The sequence below is a fragment of the Hyperolius riggenbachi genome, chromosome 5 (assembly GCF_040937935.1).
Source record: "Hyperolius riggenbachi isolate aHypRig1 chromosome 5, aHypRig1.pri, whole genome shotgun sequence".
In the NCBI taxonomy this organism is placed as follows: domain Eukaryota; kingdom Metazoa; phylum Chordata; class Amphibia; order Anura; family Hyperoliidae; genus Hyperolius; species Hyperolius riggenbachi.
The window spans coordinates 155,178,278-155,201,522 of NC_090650.1; the positions used below are offsets into that span (position 1 = coordinate 155,178,278).

At 41.3% G+C, this 23,245-nt stretch overlaps 1 protein-coding gene across 1 annotated transcript in view; it reads left to right on the forward strand.

Moving 5' to 3' along the window:
- The window catches only part of LOC137517534 (mediator of RNA polymerase II transcription subunit 1-like), a 272,907-nt gene that overhangs the window by 70,161 nt on the left and 179,501 nt on the right, over positions 1–23,245 (forward strand). Inside the window, exon 6 of the mRNA XM_068234521.1 lies at positions 22,019–22,092. Within this exon, the coding sequence (XP_068090622.1) occupies positions 22,019–22,092 (74 nt within the window). The remainder of the gene's footprint in view (positions 1–22,018; positions 22,093–23,245) is intronic.

Sequence of the window (23,245 nt, forward strand, 5' to 3'; positions counted from 1 at the left end):
TCATCCAGTGACCAACTGTGCCAAGTCTGAGAACCCTGTCATTAACCGTGTAAAAAATGGCTGCAATTTTCCCATTTAAAATGAATGGCTGAAATTTGATTAGCTGTTATGCTCCGCCGCGTTCTCTGACTTTTTAACCTCGGTCACAAAGTGACCAACTATGCCAGGTTTGGGAACTCTGGCTTTTACTGTGAGAATAGCAGCCTTTTATAGTTTTCCCACTGACATGTATGGGTGAAATCTGATTGGCTGTTTTGGTAGCATCAGTCAAGGTGTTTTTGAGACGCTAACACACACACACACACACATGTACACACACACACACACACACACACACACACACACGCGCGTACACACACACGCGCGTACACACACACACGCGCGCGTACACACACACACGCGCGCGTACACACACACACACGCGCGCGTACACACACACACACGCGCGCGTACACACACACACACGCGCGCGTACACACACACGCGCGCGTACACACACACACGCGCGCGTACACACACACACGCGCGCGTACACACACACACACACGCGTACACACGCACACACGCACACACGCACACGCACACACGCACACACGCACACGCACACGTACACGCACACGTACACGCACACGCACACGCACACACACGTACACGCACACACGCACACACACGTACACACGTACACACACACACACACGTACACACACACACGTACACACACACACACGTATGTACACACACACACGTATGTACACACACACAAGTACGTACACACACACAAGTACGCACACGTACACGTACACGTACACACGTACACACGTACACACACGTACACACACGTACACACACGTACACACACGTACACACACGTACACACACGTACACACACGTACACACACGTACACACACGTACACACGTACACACGTACACATGTTTTGTTTGAGCTTTCCTTATCTATATTATAGAGGTCTGAGTAGAATTGACTGAATGCTTCCACAATTTGCTTTGAGACTACAGCCCATATGCAATTAACTTTTCTCCTAAGTCCTCTTCTAGGAGATAATTTTTGTTCTCTTCAAAATGACTTTTAAACATGTTACAATTTAAAAAATACCCCAAATTGGTGGGAAAGCATTACCAAAATTGAGTATTTTCTTGCTTTTGGTTTAAAAGTTATTTTAAATTGAAAATGAAAATGTATCTCCTAGGTGAAAAAGTGAATTGCATATGGGCTAAGGGCCCATATGCAATTAACTTTTTCTCCTGAGTTTTCATCTTGGAGATAATTTTTCATCTTCTGTTTAAAATAATTTTTCAGCACTTTGCCATTGAAACAGCATCAAAGAGTATGTGAAAAGGCACTACATAAATTATTTTGAGTATTTTCTTGCTTGCTGGTGGTTTAAAAGGCATCCAATTGACAAGTTGTGAAACTATTACCTAGGAGTAAAGTTAGGAGAAAAAGTTAATTGCACATGGGCCCTGGGCCGACTTACTAAATTCACTTTTTCTCCCGAGTTTCCTCCTAGGTGATATTTTCACAACTTGTAAATAAAATTACTTTTACACCCCCAGCAAGCAAACAAATAATCAACATTTTCTCAGTAGTTTTTAACCTACTTTTTGGTACTTTTGCCATTGAAAAGTGCTAAAATGTTCATGTAAATTGAAGATGAAAAATTATCTTCTAGAAGAAAGCTCAGGTGAAAAAAATGAATTGCATATGGCCTCCTGGGTTTTCTCCTAGGAAATAATTTTTTTATCTTCTATTTAGAATAACTTATGAGCCCTTTGCAATTGAAAAAGTACCAAAAGGTAAGAGAAATGCGCTGTTAAAACTATTTTAATTTTTTTCTTGCTTGCTGGTGATTTAAAAGATATTTTATTGGCAAGTTTGAAAATATCACTTAAGAGAAAACTCAGGAGAAAAAGTGAATTGCATTTGGGCCATCGTATCTGACCTGCCTTATCTACAATAGCATGTATTTGTTACTGCATTTTTTTTCTTTTTTTTTAATCTAATGGCCAGAGACTATTAGTTGATGCTTCTGAAGAATAGAGAATTCCCATTTAAAGTGTCAAGGGTAGGGTTTAAAGGTGTGTTCAGAACTCTACCGCAGGTTACCATTCCTCTGGAAAAGTCAGTTTACTTGTAGCATGTGTTACAAAACAACTGTTTGTTTTTTTTTTTGTCTTTTTTGGGGGGGGTGGGGGTGGTCCACATGTGACATATGTACTGTATGGACTATATGTATTGTATGTATGGAGTAGGCCCGGTTCACACTTGCGTTTTGTGTGAAACTGGGCCGTACGTCCGGGTCCGGGGGAGTCTGGGTCCCGTACTGGGGCCGTACGGATCCCTCAGGATCAGGTCAGGTTGCGGACAAAAAAAGTAAAAGGAAAGTAACACTTCCGGATTGCTGATACTGTACTTTAAAAAGGCGCGGCAGCACAGGCAGGCATGGGGGGAGTCGGGGGACACAGCGCACACAGTACAGGACAACAGCCCACAATACAATAATAAACATCACTGGGCTGTTGTCCTGTCAGCGCTGCCATCTTTCCTCCCCCCCCCCCCCCCCCCCATCTGTCCATGCCTGGACCCCCCATGTGGCAAAGGACCCGTTCCTATGTGATGAGAAACTTCCCTTTTTCACCACTTTCTATGGTGCGGGGAACATGGTCAGGTTCCGGGTCAGGTGCGGCGGCCGGAGCTGCGTTCCGGAAAAATGCTGCATGTTGGAAAAATCCTGAACGCAGCCCGGACCGCAGACCGGACCGCAGACTGGATCCGGATCCTGACAGACGGACGGGTGTGAATGGATACATTGAATAACAATGTATCCATTCACATCCGGGTCAGTTTGTACAGTATACGGTGCGTTCCGGGTTCGGGGAAACAGGATCTGGAACGCAAGTGTGAACCGGGCCGTAGATTGCTGTTCACATCCCATCTGATCTATAAAGTTACATTTGAGCCCCTGGAGTTACCCTTGAGCTTCAGGCCAGCATAACTTGTTTTGTTTCATTGCAGTTCCACCTTTATCTTGTCCTAACCGGTTTTATCTGGTTCATGAAGGCCAAAGCTATTGCGTGGACACAAGGTGTTCACGCTTGGCTGTGTTGTATTGCACAAAAGCGGATAGCATAGATTTGTACTGTGATCACGCGCCTACGACAGTGACCGAATATGCGCTTGTGTGTTTTGGTTTAGGGAGTATAATTGGGTTGGGAAAATGCCTGGACTCGGGGACTTTTTGCTGAGACCAACAGACGTGATTGTGTCGCCAGGTGTTTTTCCCTATGGAAGATTGACGGAGTCCCCTCTTCCTTGGGTGATATTGCTACAACACTTGGTAAAGAAATGTTGATGCATGCTTACTAGTAATTACTAACCCTTAAACTATGATTCTGCAAGCCTAGATAATTATTATATCAGGATTGTAGCTCAATAAATATTATTGAACCTTTCCTTATGTTTTGCTGCAATTCATTTTACCCACTACGGTGGTGAGCGAAGTTAGAGGGTTTAAAAGTAAGTCCCTTTCAGGTTCCATTACCCGCCTCGTGGACCTGCCACCCGCTCATTAACCACTTGAGGACCACGGGCTTAAACCCCCCCCTCCCTTCTGCCCACTAACAGAGCTTTCTGTTGGTGGGCTGTGTTCGCTCCCCCAATGTTTATTTATTTTAATTTTTTTACAAATATTTAATATTATCAATCCCCCCCCCCCCTTTTTAATTATTTTTGTAATGGACTCTCCCCCCCCCCCCCCCGCTAGCCAATCAGCGCGATCAGCCCAGGGTGACAGCCGAGTTGTCTCCAGTACAGCGCTACTGGGAGACTGATAATGGAGTGGAACGGAGTAATCCAAGCGGAGATGCGCCTGCAATCTCCTGCAAAACCCTCGCCTCAGGACTTCACGCCAATTGCCGTGGAGTGACCCTGGGGCTGTCGCCGCATTCACGCCAATCGGCGTGCAGCGGTTGGCAAGGAATTAAGTTTAAAATCCGTTTTTGTGGGGGGTTTTTTCTGTAAAATTATGGAAACCCCTTCGCTTTTGTCTTCATCAGCCGCCGCATGAAAGCTTCATGTGAAGTTTTGGTCATTCAAAAAAGGGAGTTTTCGTAGCATTAAAATGAGTTTCTTTTATGAATGCAGTTGAGATATTTTCCTTTTGAATAAAGCGAAAGCGAGAGGATCTCTTTTGCGTTCACTTGTGCAGACACAGATGTTCAGGCCTTTACTTTGCACATAACTACAGGTTCACAGGTCCACAGGTCCACTCATGACTAGTCAACTCATGACTATATTGTTAGGGTGAAGCAAACTTTATTTTCTCTGTAAAGTGCACAGAAATAAACTCTGTGAAAAATAATCAGATATACTCGTAATCAATACACTCACTCTATCAGTTCAAAGATTGAAGTGCTACTCCCATAAGTGGTACTCTTGGGTCAGCCCACGGGTTTACCCATTAGACCATAGATTAAAAATCTTAATGCCCCAGTGGGCATGATATGGTTAAATGACCAAAATAGTGATTGAGATAGGTTATGGTTGGAATAGTAACAATCAACTTATTGTTTTATTAAGTCTTATAGGATGGTTAAGTAAAATAAATGGGTAGGGGAGGATTGAATGAATACTACATATTCTTTTATGCTTATAGGTATCTTTAATCACCTCTCATAGAACAGGAAATGAATCACATAATTAGCATATCCAAGTTGCTTACATGAGTTCTCAATCAGCTTTTTTAGATCAGCATAGGTAGCATAACAGTGCCCTCTGGGGGCCAGATAAGTGCAATTCACTGTTGTCCTTCATATTTATTGCAGATATACAACTTGATAGTGTATAATATGTCTTTATAAAAAGCCAGGTCATACAAAAGCCTATACTAATGCAAAAATCGAACACAGTTTAAAATGATCAACTTTATGCGAAGGGTTTTAAAGAATACCTGAGGCAAACTGCTGTTTGGAAATGGAGAAAGATGTGAGGGCAAGTGTGCAGAGTCTTACTGGTCATCCTGATAACTCTTGTGAGGTACAATTTGCTCTGGTAGTTGGAGCGACTTAAAGTCGCTGACCCTTTGGCCTGGAGGTACTCCCATGTGCAGTATGACCATCCCGAGTGATCACATAAAGTACTGATGAACATGTTTGTGGGCACTTAATATCAAGAATTGTTGTTTCTTTTCTTTCTTATGGTTACGTTTACATTACATAGTCCCACAATGGGCTTATTTACATCGTTATGTTGGGTCCGCGGTGCGTTGGGTTCTGTAGTTTTATAATGCAAACTGAGCTATGCCCTATCTGACAATGAGTACATTACTGGTGTCAAGGTACCATGCATTGCAATGCGTGTGGTCTGTGAAATGCTCATTTTGAAATTATATTATATTGAGATATGCCTCCTACACATCACAACAGACCAACAGACTCCAGTGTGTACTTATCACTCTATTATATATATATATATATATATATATATATATATATATATATATATATATATATATATATATATATATATATATATATATATATATATAAATGTTGGCTGTTTGTTACTCAATCAAGCAACAATGGCCGAACGGCTTTGAATGAAATTTGGTACACACATAGTACAGTGGTGTGAAAAACTATTTGCCCCCTTCCTGATTTCTTATTCTTTTGCATGTTTGTCACACTTACATGATTCTGCTCATCAAAAACCGTTAACTATTAGTCAAAGATAACCTAATTGAACACAAAATGCAGTTTTAAATTATGGTTTTTATTATTTAGTGAGAAAAAAAAAAAAACTCCAAATCTACATGGCCCTGTGTGAAAAAGTGATTGCCCCCTTGTTAAAAAATAACTTAAAGGTGGTTTATTACACCTGAGTTCAATTTCTGTAGTCACCCCCAGGCCTGATTACTGCCACACCTGTTTCAATCAAGAAATTACTTAAATAGGAGCTATCTGACACAGAGAAGTAGACCCAAAGCACCTCAAAAGCTAGACATCATGCCAAGATCCAAAGAAATTCAGGAACAAATGAGAACAAAAGTACTGTAATTGAAATCTATCAGTCTGGTAAAGGTTATTAAGCCATTTCTAAAGCTTTGGGACTCCAGCGAATCACAGTGAGAGCCATTATCCACAAATAGCAAACACATGGAACAGTGATGAACCTTCTCAGGAGAGGCTGGCCTGACCAAAATTACCCCAAGAGCGTAGAGAAAACTCATCCGAGAGGCCACAAAAGACCCCAGGACAACATCTAAAGAACTGCAGGCCTCACTTGCCTCAATTAAGGTCAGTGTTCACGACTCCACCATAAGAAAGAGACTGGGCAAAAACGGCCTGCATGGAAGATATCCAAGGCACAAACCACTTTTAAGCAAAAAGAACATTAAGGCTCGTCTCAATTTTGCTAAAAAAACATCTCAATGATTGCCAAGACTTTTGGGAAAACACCTTGTGGATGGACGAGACAAAAGTTGAACTTTTTGGAAGGTGCGTGTCCCGTTACATCTGGCGTAGAAGTAACACAGCATTTCAGCAAAAGAACATCATACCAACAGTAAAATATGGTGGTGGTAGTGTGATGGTCTGGGGTTGTTTTGCTGCTTCTGGACCTGGAAGGCATGCTGTGATAGATGGAACCATGAATTCTACGGTCTGCCAAAAAATCCTGAAGGAGAATGTCCGGCCATCTGTTCGTCAACTCAAGCTGAAGCGATCTTGGGTGCTGCAGCAGGACAATGACCCAAAACATACCAGCAAATTCACCTCTGAATGGCTGAAGAAAAACAAAATGAAGACTTTGGAGAGGCCTAGTCAAAGTGCTGACCTGAATCCTATTGAGATGTTGTGGCATGACCTTAAAAAGACAGTTCATGCTAGAAAACCCTCAAAGCTGAATTACAACAATTCTGCAAAGGTGAGTGGGCCAAAATTCCTCCAGAGCGCTGTAAAAGACTCGTTGCAAGTTATCGCAAACGCTTGATTGCAGTTATTGCTGCTAAGGGTGGCCCAACCAGTTATTAGGTTCAGGGGGCAGTTTCTTTTTCACACAGGGCCATGTAGGTTTTGAGGTTTTTTTTCTCACTAAATAATAAAAAACATCATTTAAAACTGCATTTTGTGTTCAATTATGTTATCTTTGACTAATAGGTAACGGTTTTTGATGAGCAGAAACATTTAAGTGTGACAAACATGCAAAAGAATAAGAAATCAGGAAGGGGGCAAATAGTTTTTCACAACATTGTATATTACCTGGATTAGCATATAGGATTAGGGATGATCAGAACCAGCAAATTCCGTTTCGCCGGAAATCACGGATTCCGTCAATGATAAATTCCGTCGCTATGAAAATTCCGCCGGATTTGTATGAAGCTCCGCGGAATTCCGGCGGAAATTTTTAAAAAATATCTCCTTCCATCCTCTTGTATCATCCTGTAGGGAATTGCAGTTTTTCAAAACCGCTTACATACTATGGCTGGGATTTGAACCCAGGTCTCAGTGTGTAGTCGGTATCTGACTTGCCCCCTAGACCACCAACCACATTACATGCTAAAGCCGGCCTAGCATGTACCATTATGATGAATCCAATAGAAAAAGTAGCATGATTAAGGATTTGTACTTTTTTAAAAGCCAGTTTACATACCTTGGCTGAGATTTGAACTCAGGTCTCAGTGTGTAGTAGGTATCTGACTTACCCCCTAGACCACCAACCACACTACATGCTAAAGCCAGCCTAGCATGTACCATTATGATCAGTCCAATAGAAAAAGTAGCGTGCTTAAAGGGGAACTTCAGCCTCAACAAACATACTGTCATTAAGTTACATTAGTTATGTTAATTAGAATAGATAGGTAATCTCTTGCCGACCCCGCTTTAAAAGAACAGGCAAATGTTTGTGATTCATGGGGGCTGCCATCTTTGTCATGGGGGCAGCCATCTTTTTGGTTGACAGGAGGTGACAGGGAGCAGGAGACCCAGTTCCAATTGTCCTGTGTCCTGATCACCCCTCCCAGCTGCACGTGCTAGGCTTCAAATGTCAAATTCAAAATGTAAAAAATAAAAAATTGCACCAAAACAGCAGAACGACAACACCATCAGAAATCCCATCATGCTTTGCACAGCATTAGGGGAAAAATGCCCGGGCAGTTTTTTTCTGTGCAGCTAAAAATGAGGCTTGTATAAGAGAAAAAAAGTTCTGATGCTGTGAAACAGTTAAAGAAACACCAGGCCTTTCCAGTGCTGCTGAGTCAATTTTTAGTCTGAAGGTTCACTTTAAGGATTTGTACTTTTTTTCAAAAGCCAGCTTAAATACCTTGGCTGGGAATTGAACCCAGGTCTGTGTGTAGTAGGCATCTGACTTACCCCCTAGACCACCAACCATACTACATGCTTAAGCCAGCCTAGCATGTACCATTATGATCAATCCAATAGAAAAAGTAGCAAATCCCGGCCAAGGTATGTAAGCTGGCTTTTGAAAAATTACAAATACTTAATCATGCTACTTTTTCTATTGGATTGATCATAATGGTACATGCTAGGCTTGCTTTAGCATGTAGTGTGGTTGGTGGTCTAGGGGGTAAGTCAGATACCTACTACACACTGAGACCTGGGTTCAAAGGGTTCAAATCCCGGCCAAGGTATGTAAGCTGGCTTTTAAAAAAGTACAATTCCTTAATCATGCTACTTTTTCTATTGGATTGATCATAATGGTACATGCTAGGCCAGCTTTAGCATGTAGTGTGGTTGGTGGTCTAGGGGGTAAGACAGATACCTACTACACACTGAGACCTGGGTTCAAATCCCAGCCATGGTATGTAAGCTGTTTTGAAAGAGAGAGAGATTTTTTTTGTTTTTCCAGAAAATTCTGCGGAAATAAAAAAAAAATTTCAGCGGAATTCTGTTTGAGAGGTTTAGCAATTCTGTTCCGACTACCGGAATCGGAATTTACCTAATTCCATCCGGAATCACGGAATTAACAATTCTGCGGAATCCAGTGAGCATCCCTATATAGGATACTTTTTATCTCCATAACTAAAAAGTGGGCAGAGACAAATATAAATTTCACTGGGAAAATGTAAACTGCAGCCATTCTTACACTGTTAATGGTGGGGTTCTCAAACTTTGCACAGCTGGTCAAGGCTGCAGTTTACATTTTCCCAATGAAATTTGAATTTGTTTCCGACTTTCCACCCACTTTTTGGTTATTGGGAAAAAGTACCCTATATGTTCCAGGTAATGTACTATGTGTGTGTGGCAAATTTCATTCAAACCTGTCGAGCCATTGTTGCGTGACTAACAAACATCCAAGCTCTTGCATTTATATTATTAGTAAGATATAATATATTTATTGTGTGTATATTATATTATACATCGTGTACTGGTTAACGGCACCGCCTTTGACATGTTAGACCAGGGTTTGAATCCTGGCTAGGGTCAGTACCTATTAAGTAAGGAATTCAAGGCAAGGCCCCAACTTACGAACGCCCATGTCAAGGACTCCCTGTATTGTCCCCAGTTTGCTCCCCTGTGTCCTCCGCCCCCCACAAGATGCCCCTGCACTATAAGATGCACAGGTTTAGTACATTTCCCCCCCCCCCCTGGTTTTTGTCCTATAAAGACGCACCTAGGTGCATCTTACAGTCTGAAGCGTCTTATGTTCTGAAAAATATGAATAAGATCAATAGCTGTGATGTCTAAAAAAACGAAATCATCTTATTGAATATTTAGCGTACATAATATCTTGTTAGCCAATCGAGACATAACAAAAAGCAAAGGTCCGCACTTGTCCAAGGTTCCGACTCTTTATTTAGGACATATCCAATAACAACACATGCATCAGAAAGCTGACATGTTTCGAGCTGCACTAGCTCTTAATCATAGCCAATCAAGACATAATACATTATATTGATACATGCATATGTCAAACCTCGTGCACAGCAGAAGTTTTTATTGGTTTTACCATGTAACGAACAGCAGAGTTTGACTGTGCATAATCTTAGTTTTGACTAAAAGACAGACAAGATGAGGTGGGAGAGTTCATAAAAACTGACTTCTGTACATGAAAAACACCAGTTATCCAGAGTTTAACCCTTAGAACAAACTTTATTCAAAACTTCTCAACATCTATGTTCTCCACCTGTTCATGCACTGGAAATCCTTCTATTAACAATTTTTAGTACAGTCATAAGTCACATTACAATGGTGTATACCGATGAGAATGGCCCTAGTTTGGGGAGATAGTCACTTAATCTCCTAATTACGTCATCTATGAATATGTGCAGTTGTCTCCAAAACATGCACGGTTGGTGGTACTTGAGGTCAGCTTTGGGAAGCACAGAAAAAGAATATACAGCATAGACAGTTACAAGGCAATGGGTTACAGAAAGATGAACACGGGTTGGCTATGCATCATAGATGAAGGTGGAAAATATTTAACCACTTTACACAGGAATGATCACACATAATGGGAGACAGCCCTGGCCAAATTAGCTTAGTTTGAGGGGTAGGAGTAGAACAATAGGTAGGGGGAAGCTGTGCACAAGGACTGGTAATGTGGTGGTGAATTTAATGTTTTATGCCTGGCATACACGGCTCGACTGCAGGCTTATCAATCGAGCCGCTGATTGCTCGATTGATAATATCCGACAGGTCCGATGACCTGCCGGATAGATTCCCCGCTCGATCCCCGCCGGCGGACAATAGCGGGAAATCGAGCGGCTGATAAGGAGCGCCGGCGGGAATTGATCCGCAGGGACGCGGCGGGAGTCGATCCGACGGCTAATTGGTCGCCGGATCGACCCGTGTATGCCAGGCATAAAATGAGATTATATGTGTCTGAAAAGGTGAATCTTCAAATTGCGCATGAATATAGGGAGTGTGAGTGATGAACAGATTGGGGAAGGGAGTTCTATAGAAGTGGGGACATCTGAGAGAGGACTTTTTTTAAAGGACAACTGAAGAGAGAGGGATATGGAGACTGCCATATTTATTTCCTTTTAAGCAATACCAGTTGCCTGGCTATCCTGCTGATAATCTGTCTCTAATACTTTTAGCCATAGACCCTGAACAAGCATGCAGCATATCAGGTGTTTCTGACATTGTCAGATCTGACAAGATTAGCTGCATGCTTGTTTCTGGTATTATTCAGCCACCACTGCAGCCAAATAGACCAGCAGGGCAGCCAGGCAACTGGTATTGTTTAAAAGGAAATAAATATGGCAGCCTCCATGGCCATCTCACTTCAGTTGCCCTTTAAAGGGAACCTTAACTGAGAGGGATATGGATGTTTCCTTTTAAACAATACCAGTTGCCTGGCAGTCCTGGTGCTCTCTTTCTGCAGTAGTATCTGGATCTCATACCTGAAACAAGCATGCAGCCAGGGCCGGTCCGCCCATGAGGCGGGGTGAAACTTCTGCCTAAGGCGGCACTTCTGGGGGGGCGGCACCCACCCGTCCGTGGGTGTGGGGGGCCGCCCGAGCTGGAGGTAATAGCGGGCAGGAAGGGGGTATTGGGCCTAGCGGCGGGGAGGGGGGTCGGACCCCCCCTCCCTCACCTGGTTCCCCCATCCTCCGCTCCCCTCCAGCCTTAAGTTAAGTTGCCGCCGCTATTGTAAGAGGCACGGGTGGGGATCACTCACCTCTTCCACACTCCAGCGTGCGCTCCACTGACGTCACTTCCTGCTACGCCGCCCACTGTATTGCAAGTGGATGGCGTTACAGGAAGTGACGTCAGTGGAGCGCACCTTGGAACGCGGAAAAGGTGAGTGATCCCTGCCCGTGCCTCTTACAATAGCTGCAGCAACTTAACTCTTTAAAGCTGGAGGGGAGCAGAGGACAGGGGACCTAGGCGAGGGAGGGGGGGTCCGACCCCCTCCCCGCCGCTAGGCCTAATACCCCTTTCCTGCCCGCTATCCCCTCCAGCTCGGCGGCCCCTTGCACCCACGGCTTGGGGGGGGGGGCGGCGATTTCTTTAAAGTTTGCCTCAGGCAGCAAAAAGTCTAGGGCCGGGCCTGCATGCAGCTAATCCAGCCTGACTTCAGTCAGAGCACCTGATCTGCATGCTTGTTGAGGGGCTGTGGCTAAAAGTATTAGAGACACAGGATCAGCAGGAGAGTTAAGCAACTAGTATTATTTTAAAAGGAAAAATCCATATGCTTCTCAGTTTAGGTTCCCTTTAAGCGAGAAAGAGAAGAAGTAACTAGAGATGAGAATATAATTAGTAGAGTGAAGATTACATGCAGGAACAGTATCTGGAGAACAGTGTAGTTAAGCTGGGTGACTGGGTCGGTTCTATAGTTGTATTCTGCCTGAGGCAAACTTGTGAGGATGCCCCCCCCCCCCCCCCCCCCCCGATTTGGAATAATCGCACAAGACCCGATAATTTACTCTGCTTCATTTAATGTTCTCACATCATGACATGCAGCTCAACACAATAGCACACTGGCTGGCTGTAAGGCCCAGTGCACACCAAAACCGCTAGCAGATCCTCAAAACGCTACCGGTTTTTGGAGCTGATTTCAGAGCGATTTTAGGCAGGTTTAGAGCGTTTTCACAGGCGGATCGCTGCTAAAACCACTCTGTGTGCACTGGGCCTGAGTCTGTGACAAACTGCTCACCCACAGCCACTTCATGCCTCCTGTCAGGACTTCAGTGCCACCTCCTCCCTTCTACTGTGCAAGTCAAATAAAACACTGCTGCTCTGCTGCCTTCCCCCTCCTCTCTGTCAGACTCCTCACACAGCATAACAAGCTGATTTTCTCCAATGATGACCTCTTCCCCTTGCTTGCTCTCCTCTCCCTTCTCATCCTACTCTGACTGCATTATGCGGTTAGTGTAAACACAGTACAAACATTCTGCACCTGATGCAAATGTTTCACCTTGCTTCATGAGAGAACTAGCCCTGCAGGGAGGGGTAGACTGCTTTGTAGGTACATGGACTGCTTTGTAATACATGGAATGACAGAGTGGGTTAGAATTAGAGGAGTGAGAGGGGAGGTGGATGAGTTGTTGTTCATCATGGACTGGAGCAGGGCCAGTGAATTAGCAGGTAGGCCACAGAGAAGGGAGTTGCAGTAGTCAAGACACAACATTATCTGTGTATGTGTGCAAGAAATTTAGTAGCGTCCTGAGTAAGAAAGTGGCAAATGCAGTAAATGATCTTTCGGTGGAGACGACAGGTGGTAGATAGGGATTATTGTAGTGTTGTCTACAACTCTACATTGATAGTTCTGTCAGTCAGGGGCACTAAATCATGTGGCAGAAAAATAACCATTTCAGTTTTAGTTAATTTTCAGAAAGCGGAGGATGATAGAGGAGATAACATTGAGGCAGTCAGGAATGCAAGCTGTTGATTTATGGCTGTGATAGGATAGAAAAAAGGACGGGAGGAAAAACCAGGAGCCCAATCTAGTGTAGTATTGCGGGTTTAGGGTGATAGTATAAATTAATTCTTATGTAATCGTACTCACAAAGCTGGGTTGCAATACAAGCAACCACTTAGAGCGCATGCGGGGAAGTACCGTCCTCGCTCGGCCTTGTCCTTGGGTGGTCGCTGCTCCTTTAAAAAGTTCCACTTGCCAAAGTGGTAACCCCGAATCGGGGGAAACGTCAGATAAGGTGAGGTAGGAGGCGCCCGTGACGGACAGATGTAATATTATGCGGATAGTTACAGTTTTTTGTGGGTGGTTATAGCTTTAATTTTCGGCCAGTGTAGTAATAAAACATAAAGGATGGTCCTACCTTAAGAAGAGCAGTCCATCCACTTACTGATTTTGCGAATAAATAACTTTATTGGGCACTTTAAAATTGACAACGCGTTTCGCGGAAAAACCGCTTCCTCAGGTCGAGTAATGTACCCTAAGAAACATATATACACACAAGACAACTTAAAATAGTACACAATCTCCATTACATTAAATAATACAGAAAAATACAGAAAGAACCATGCTAATGTAACCATATAGTTAAAATTCATGTTAAGCACTAATCATATAATATATACTAACAAACAACATACTAATATCATATATTGAGTAAGACCAAACCTCCGCATCCAGGACTTATATAGTGGTGCGGAGCATAAACACACATACATGTGTATACCCATATAAATATATAAATACATAAAATACAGAGCATGTGTATGGGAAGAGCTTCTAGAGGGGTATGTCAGGCTATATAAAATCAAAGTGGTGCTGATGAATGTTAGATAACATAGGCAGTGCGGGGGGGGGGGGGGGGGGGGGGGGCAAAAGAAGGACTTTCTAGGGGATAAAAACTAACATGGTAGAAAATTAGTATTACAGCTTACCTCCAGGTAATGGAGTGGCCATCTCGGGCGCCTGTGTGTAGCGGCGCTCGTGTCCGGAAAGGTTTAAATATGGGTTACTTCCTAGTAACCGCTGTGTGTGCAAAGCGCACCCACGTGATCCGTAACGCGCCGCGTCATCACGCCAGACGCCGCGCGTGACGTCATAGGTTACATAACGGCTGAATGTATTCAGACGGGGCACGAAGGCGGGGGTTAGAGGCGTCTCTTCGTTCCCCAGCAACCAACTTACGTGCTGGGGAAGGTCTCTGCCCCCATCTGTAGTGCCCAGTGAGTTCTCCATTTTGTTGTAGCCGCTGGATAGCGGCAGTCTGTGGGGGAATTTTTTTATAATAAAAACTTCATTAAAATTGGATAGTACACGCTGTATTAACAAAATTTAAGTCACTAAATTAATGTTAAAAACTATGTGGATAAAATACTATGTAAATAAAAATATATGCAAAGAAGGCACATGTACGCAGGGCCATATAAAGTATCTTAGAAACCAATAAAGTATTCGTATATATGTATATATGTATGTATGTATGTATGTATGTATGTATGTATGTATGTATGTATATATATATATATATATATATATATATATATATATATATATATATATATATATATATGTATATGTGTGTGTATATATGTATATGTATATATATGTATATATGTATATATATGTATATATGTATATATGTATATATATATATATATATATATATATATATATATATATATATATATATCTATATATATATATATATATATATATATATATATATATATATATATATATATATATATATATATATATATATATATATATATATATAGCAACCTGGTCCGTTTCTTAAGCTATACAAGGCTTCTAATATGTGTCTAGGAAATTGGGAGAATTAATTATAGTAATACAGGCCATAATGGGGTAAGGGAACGTGGACTTGTGTAGTTCATAATGGAAACATAGGGGTCATGGCTCAAATTTTCAAGTGGGAAACTATGCATTGGTAGTCTTGCCAGGTAGTAGGTAATACGTGTAGGTCTAACAGGTGGTCCTAACCGGGGTCCTAAAATGGGCGTGGCAGAAGCATAAATTAAGGTGTACGGTGGTAACCTATGGATATTGATGGTACATCAGGAAATGTATACAGATACACTGTAAGGTTTTTTCTAGAGGTTGTGTTCCAGACAGATATTTAGTCCTTCTGGTTGTAAGGTACCTAATTTAAAAATCCAATACATTTCTCTACTTTTGAGTTTTCCAGTCCTATTATGAATTGATTCTGGGATCTGCTCGATAGGGCAGATGGTGGTATCTCTATGGCTACAATTATGTGCAGTTTTGTAGTGCCTAGATAGGCCATGTTTGAGGAAACTTTTTGTAATGTTCCTCCTGTGCTCTCCCCATCTTGAGCGAAGCTGTTGAGTGGTTCGTCCCACATATTGTAGTCCACAGGGACAAGTTATTAGATATATTACGAAATTACTAGAGCAGTCCATAGTCTGATGAATTGGGTGAGTCTCTCCAGTAGTACTCGAGCAGAAGTTTGTGGCCTGTTGGTTTATCTTTTTGCAACAAAGGCATCTAGGTTGCATACAGCAGGAGACCATACTCCGTTCTCTGTTGGTTGTTTGGGCTCCCTCCCATTTTTGTGTTTTAGGGTTAGTGATGCGACTGGGGGCCAGTATATTTTTTAGTGTCTTAGCCCTACGAAAAATTACCCTAGGCTTGGGTCTGAGGTCGGCCTTAAGTAGGGGGTCCATCTGTAAAAGTGGCCATGCTTTTCCTATGACCTCCTTGATTGCTTTATGTTGGCTAGAGAACCTTGTGATAAAATTTATCTCTTTGTTCCCTTCTTCTATGTTGGTATTTCTCCTTGCGTGTATAAGGGAATTTCTATCAGTGTATCTGGCCTTCTTTCTTGCCTCATTGACCAGTTTTTTAGGGTAGTGCCTAGCGGCGAACTTGTTGGTAAGGACCTGGGCTTGTTTATCAAAGGTTTTTAGATCACTACAGTTCTTTCGGACCCTAAGAAACTGCCCATAAGGAATATTTTTCTTCCAAGGTTTGTGGTGACAACTTTTATAGTGGATATATGAATTAGCGTCCACCGTTTTAAAGAAATTCTTTGATTTAATTATTTCTCCCTCGTGGTATAGCGTTAAGTCTAAATATTCGATTTGGCTGGCACTATGATTGGATGTGAAAGTGAGGCCCCAATCATTATTGTTTAAGTAATCACAGAAGCTTTTAATCGAGTCTTCATCACCGTCCCAAATGACGATAAGGTCGTCAATATATCTTTTGTACATTATTATGTTTGAGGTGAAGGGGTTTTTGGGGCCCAGTATGCGTTCCTCGATTAAAAGCTTCTGTGATTACTTAAACAATAATGATTGGGGCCTCACTTTCACATCCAATCATAGTGCCAGCCAAATCGAATATTTAGACTTAACGCTATACCACGAGGGAGAAATAATTAAATCAAAGAATTTCTTTAAAACGGTGGACGCTAATTCATATATCCACTATAAAAGTTGTCACCACAAACCTTGGAAGAAAAATATTCCTTATGGGCAGTTTCTTAGGGTCCGAAAGAACTGTAGTGATCTAAAAACCTTTGATAAACAAGCCCAGGTCCTTACCAACAAGTTCGCCGCTAGGCACTACCCTAAAAAACTGGTCAATGAGGCAAGAAAGAAGGCCAGATACACTGATAGAAATTCCCTTATACACGCAAGGAGAAATACCAACATAGAAGAAGGGAACAAAGAGATAAATTTTATCACAAGGTTCTCTAGCCAACATAAAGCAATCAAGGAGGTCATAGGAAAAGCATGGCCACTTTTACAGATGGACCCCCTACTTAAGGCCGACCTCAGACCCAAGCCTAGGGTAATTTTTCGTAGGGCTAAGACACTAAAAAATATACTGGCCCCCAGTCGCATCACTAACCCTAAAACACAAAAATGGGAGGGAGCCCAAACAACCAACAGGGAACGGAGTATGGTCTCCTGCTGTATGCAACCTAGATGCCTTTGTTGCAAAAAGATAAACCAACAGGCCACAAACTTCTGCTCGAGTACTACTGGAGAGAGAGACTCACCCAATTCATCAGACTATGGACTGCTCTAGTAATTTCGTAATATATCTAATAACTTGTCCCTGTGGACTACAATATGTGGGACGAACCACTCAACAGCTTCGCTCAAGATGGGGAGAGCACAGGAGGAACATTACAAAAGGTTTCCTCAAACATGGCCTATCTAGGCACTACAAAACTGCACATAATTGTAGCCATAGAGATACCACCATCTGCCCTATCGAGCAGATCCCAGAATCAATTCATAATAGGACTGGAAAACTCAAAAGTAGAGAAATGTATTGGATTTTTAAATTAGGTACCTTACAACCAGAAGGACTAAATATCTGTCTGGAACACAACCTCTAGAAAAAAACCTTACAGTGTATCTGTATACATTTCCTGATGTACCATCAATATCCATAGGTTACCACCGTACACCTTAATTTATGCTTCTGCCACGCCCATTTTAGGACCCCGGTTAGGACCACCCGTTAGACCTACACGTATTACATACTACCTGGCAAGACTACCAATGCATAGTTTCCCACTTGAAAATTTGAGCCATGACCCCTATGTTTCCATTATGAACTACACAAGTCCACGTTCCCTTACCCCATTATGGCCTGTATTACTATAATTAATTCTCCCAATTTCCTAGACACATATTAGAAGCCTTGTATAGCTTAAGAAACGGACCAGGTTTTTATATATATATATATATATATATATATATATATATATATATATATATATATATATATATATATATATATATATATATATATATATATATATATATATATATATATATATATATATATATATATATATATATATACATACACACATATACATATATACATACATACATATATACATATATACGAATACTTTATTGGTTTCTAAGATACTTTATATGGCCCTGCGTACATGTGCCTTCTTTGCATATATTTTTATTTACATAGTATTTTATCCACATAGTTTTTAACATTAATTTAGTGACTTAAATTTTGTTAATACAGCGTGTACTATCCAATTTTAATGAAGTTTTTATTATAAAAAAATTCCCCCACAGACTGCCGCTATCCAGCGGCTACAACAAAATGGAGAACTCACTGGGCACTACAGATGGGGGCAGAGACCTTCCCCAGCACGTAAGTTGGTTGCTGGGGAACGAAGAGACGCCTCTAACCCCCGCCTTCGTGCCCCGTCTGAATACATTCAGCCGTTATGTAACCTATGACGTCACGCGCGGCGTCTGGCGTGATGACGCGGCGCGTTACGGATCACGTGGGTGCGCTTTGCACACACAGCGGTTACTAGGAAGTAACCCATATTTAAACCTTTCCGGACACGAGCGCCGCTACACACAGGCGCCCGAGATGGCCACTCCATTACCTGGAGGTAAGCTGTAATACTAATTTTCTACCATGTTAGTTTTTATCCCCTAGAAAGTCCTTCTTTTGCCCCCCCCGCACTGCCTATGTTATCTAACATTCATCAGCACCACTTTGATTTTATATAGCCTGACATACCCCTCTAGAAGCTCTTCCCATACACATGCTCTGTATTTTATGTATTTATATATTTATATGGGTATACACATGTATGTGTGTTAATGCTCCGCACCACTATATGAGTCCTGGATGCGGAGGTTTGGTCTTACTCAATATATGATATTAGTATGTTGTTTGTTAGTATATATTATATGATTAGTGCTTAACATGAATTTTAACTATACGGTTACATTAGCATGGTTCTTTCTGTATTTTTCTGTATTTAATGTAATGGAGATTGTGTACTATTTTAAGTTGTCTTGTGTGTATATATGTTTCTTAGGGTACATTACTCGACCTGAGGAAGCGGTTTTTCCGCGAAACGCGTTGTCAATTTTAAAGTGCCCAATAAAGTTATTTATTCGCAAAATCAGTAAGTGGATGGACTGCTCTTCTTAAGGTAGGACCATCCTTTATGTTTTATTACTACACTGGCCGAAAAGTAAAGCTATAACCACCCACAAAAAACTGTAACTATCCGCATAATATTACATCTGTCCGTCACGGGCGCCTCCTACCTCACCTTATATAAGCTGTTGATTTAGCTAAATTAGGAGCTAAGAAATAGATTTGGGTGTCATCTGCATATACTGGAAGCCAAAAGAGCTAAGTTGCTCGGGACCATAAGCATATATGAAGAAGGGAAGTCTGAAGACTGAGCCTTGAAGAAGCCCAACCAAGGGGGTGCAGGAGAGCAGGATGGTGTCTATGTAGGATGGTCCATTGTGTGTCAAAAGCTGAGGAGTGTTCCAGAAGGATGATTAGAGTTGAAATCTTTTTCCAAGTTAATCACTTCTGCCCTCAAAACACCAGTTCAAATAACAAACGTATTCCTGTTTGATCCTCCACCAATACACTCAAATAGAGGCCCTACCCTAAAGGGAAAGTCAGATTCCATTACGTGGGTCCAATCAAGCCTCTTATTAGGCATCCCACAACCCCATGACAAGCTTCGGGCTTCGCTAACTATTTTCTCCACTTTATAGTTAACCTCATGAGAAAGAACCTACCATAGCATAATACAATAAAAAGACCAAACTTTTATTATAAAAATGCACTCACATGTCAATAGGTTTAGTGACTGGCTCTCCCTGGTAAGTTGTCTAATGGCTTCTGTCTCCTCATGTGGTGGACCTCACTCCCTAGTTGCCACATAAGCTCTGCCCAGCATGTTTTCTTATATACCAACAAGTCATCAGGGGTACCGGGATTGGTCAAGGGCTGTTTCCATGGATTGGTTGGGACAGAAGCCAAACAGGAGATAATGAAAGAGTGAGTTGGAGGTAATCCGTTCCGAGTGGACAAGTTATTCAAGTAGTTTGGAGGGAAAGGAAAAGAGAGATGTACCTATAGTTGGGGAGGGTAGTGGGGTCCAGACAAGGTTTTTTTGAGTATAGGCGTTACACAAGGGCTTGCTTTAAAGTGGATTGAAAAGTACCAGTGGAGAGGCAAAGGTTGAAGAGAGGTTAGGGTAGGTATGATGGAAAAGGAAAAGGAAGTAATGAGGTCAGAGGGGATAGGCTCAACAGGGCGGGTGGTGGGAGAAGATTTAAAGATGAGACGATGAGAGTTCAGTTAGGCCGGCCATACACTATTTAATTATCACTCAATTAAGGGCTGAAATCACTCCAAATATGGTTCTGAAACATATTGGTCTTAGTCAGTCATAAAATAATTGATTGCTAGATCAATTGTAATATCAATCATAACTATGATCATAATATCGCAAACAAAAAAAATCTACTGATAATTGAATGGGGTATGGCCAAATTTAGCTTCTTTTCTTTCTTTTTTTTTCAGCAGTTCTATTTGTTAGTGAAAGCTACCACATTTTTGTCTGGTTTATATAGCATTTGACCTCAGGACTGTGAAGAAGTAAAATGACCACTGTGGGCATGCCACTACTTCTGGAAGTAATAAGTGCCTCTTTTGTGAGTAAAGGCTTTCTTTACCACTGGTTCCCGCACCATCTGATATGTAAAGATGCTAATCGGTCATAATGGCAACCACCTAAACTGCATTAATAATGAGACTGCAAGGATTGCAGCAAACTTGTTAAGATGGCACATATACACACAGCATTTAGATAAAGTTGGTTTGCTATGCTTCTCTAGAGAACCTTTGGTGATCTGTATGTGTAACATGAATTTTAAAAACAAAGAATGCAATTTCATAGAATTTGGTACATTATGCTAATCTCTTTATTTCCCATTTGCAGTGGAAGCAACAGTCAAAGGCTATAGTTGGGATTTTAGCCAGGATTCTGACCCTTGAATTCAGCAGTCATGGTGTGACAATGAACAATTTATGATTATTTGTGTATGTTGCATCAAAATGCTTGGTGGTTCAATTGGAGGAACATCCAATGTTAAAAATCTATAACGGGGCATTCTAATTGGCCTGAGTGCTTTAGAAAATGTGTGTACATACTCATCTTGATCTAAAAATTACCAGCAGATGTAATTTTCCACTATCCCAGGAAAAACAACGTGTTGGCTTTCTTGATGCCTTGCGTCAACATTTTGTTAATGGTACCTGATAGTTTGTTATAATTAACGGTACAATTTTTTCAGCATGCTATCTTTCAATGCAATTTCTATGATTGAATTGTATAGAAAATTAGCCATTTATGAAGGCAATCGATAAGGAACAATTGTTTGCTAAATAGGATAAAATTGATCCGGAAGTTGGATTTTATGTTTGGATTTGAAGAAAGAATCTTGTTCAGTAAATGTGAACAATCGATAATTGCCTTCAGTTTAGTTATGATCGTTCAAATCACATCAAAAGATTGCACTTAGTGAAAAATTGTACCATTAATGGGCACCTTAACTGCGAAAGGAAAAAAATCCCTATCCAGTGGCTTATGTAAACTAGAGCCTTTTATTGGATGAAGTATATTTTCTACTTGGCTTATGGGCTAGTTGTATGGTTTTTTTTTTTTTTTGGGGGGGGGGGGGGGATTTTTTTGTTTTTTGTTTTTGCTCATTTCTAGTCATTACAGTGAGGTGACTGATTAATATATTTTATTCCAGACCTACTACTGATGAAGAAAAACTGACCGCAATCCTCTGTGGAGAAGTAGGTATTCTTTCTCCAAGATGTGGAGGTAAGATAGAATTTGTTCTTCATTCATATCTTTGCCACAATGATAATAGGCTCTATTCACAAAACTTTTCACACTTGATTTATTCATTTCCTAATTAATAAAAATAATCGTTCAGCACATTTACAAGCAAAATAAGGTAGTTGTTCCTGATTAACTTCAGTATTGCATTTTTTCTTTTTCTTTTTTGCTCTTTGGGAGCTTAAAAATGGAACATGTATAAGGTGAAAACAGGTGAAAAAGCTTTGTGAATCATGCCCAATGTTGTCAAATTACAGTTGTGTATTGCTGTATCACATAAGTAGACTCCTTTCTGGTTTAATTATTTTTTTAGCATGTATAATGAAAAGGTGTATATTAAGTATATGGTTGAATTACAAAAACAGGTGACTGGATCTTTTTTGTGAAGTGGCAAGGAAATCTAATAGGGCTTTTCCAATTTTGTGTAAATCCATCCTGGTGCATGAGGCTAAAATGCAAGGTCAGTTACATAGTTACTTGGGTTGAAAAAAGACATACGTCCATCGAGTTCAACCAGAGAACAAAGTACAACACCAGCCTGCTCCCTCACATTACATATCCCTGTTGATCCAGAAGAAGGCAAAAAACCCTTACAAGGCATGGTCCAATTAGCCCCAAAAGGGAAAAAAATCCTTCCCGACTCCAGATGGCAATCAGATAAGATGCCTGGATCAACATCATTGGGCATTCCTAGTAATTGTAGCCATGGATGTCTTTCAACGCAAGGAAAGCATCTAAGCCCCCTTTAAATGCAGGTATAGAATTTGCCATAACTACTTCCCGTGGCAATGCATTCCACATCTTAATCACTCTTACTGTAAAGAACCCTTTCCTAAATAAATGGCTAAAACGTTTTTCCTCCATGCGCAGATCATGTCCTCTAGTCCTTTGAGAAGGCCTAAGGACAAAAAGCTCATCCGCCAAGCTTTTATATTGCCCTTTGACGTATTTATACATGTTACTTAGATCCCCTCTAAGGCGTCTTTTCTCTATACTAAATAAATCCAGTTTATCTAACCTTTCTTGGTAATTGAGACACTCCATCCCACGTATCTATTTTGTTGCTAGTCTCTGCCCAGAACTGAATTCCAAATTCCAGATGTGGCCTTACTAGAGAGTTAAATAGGGGCAATAT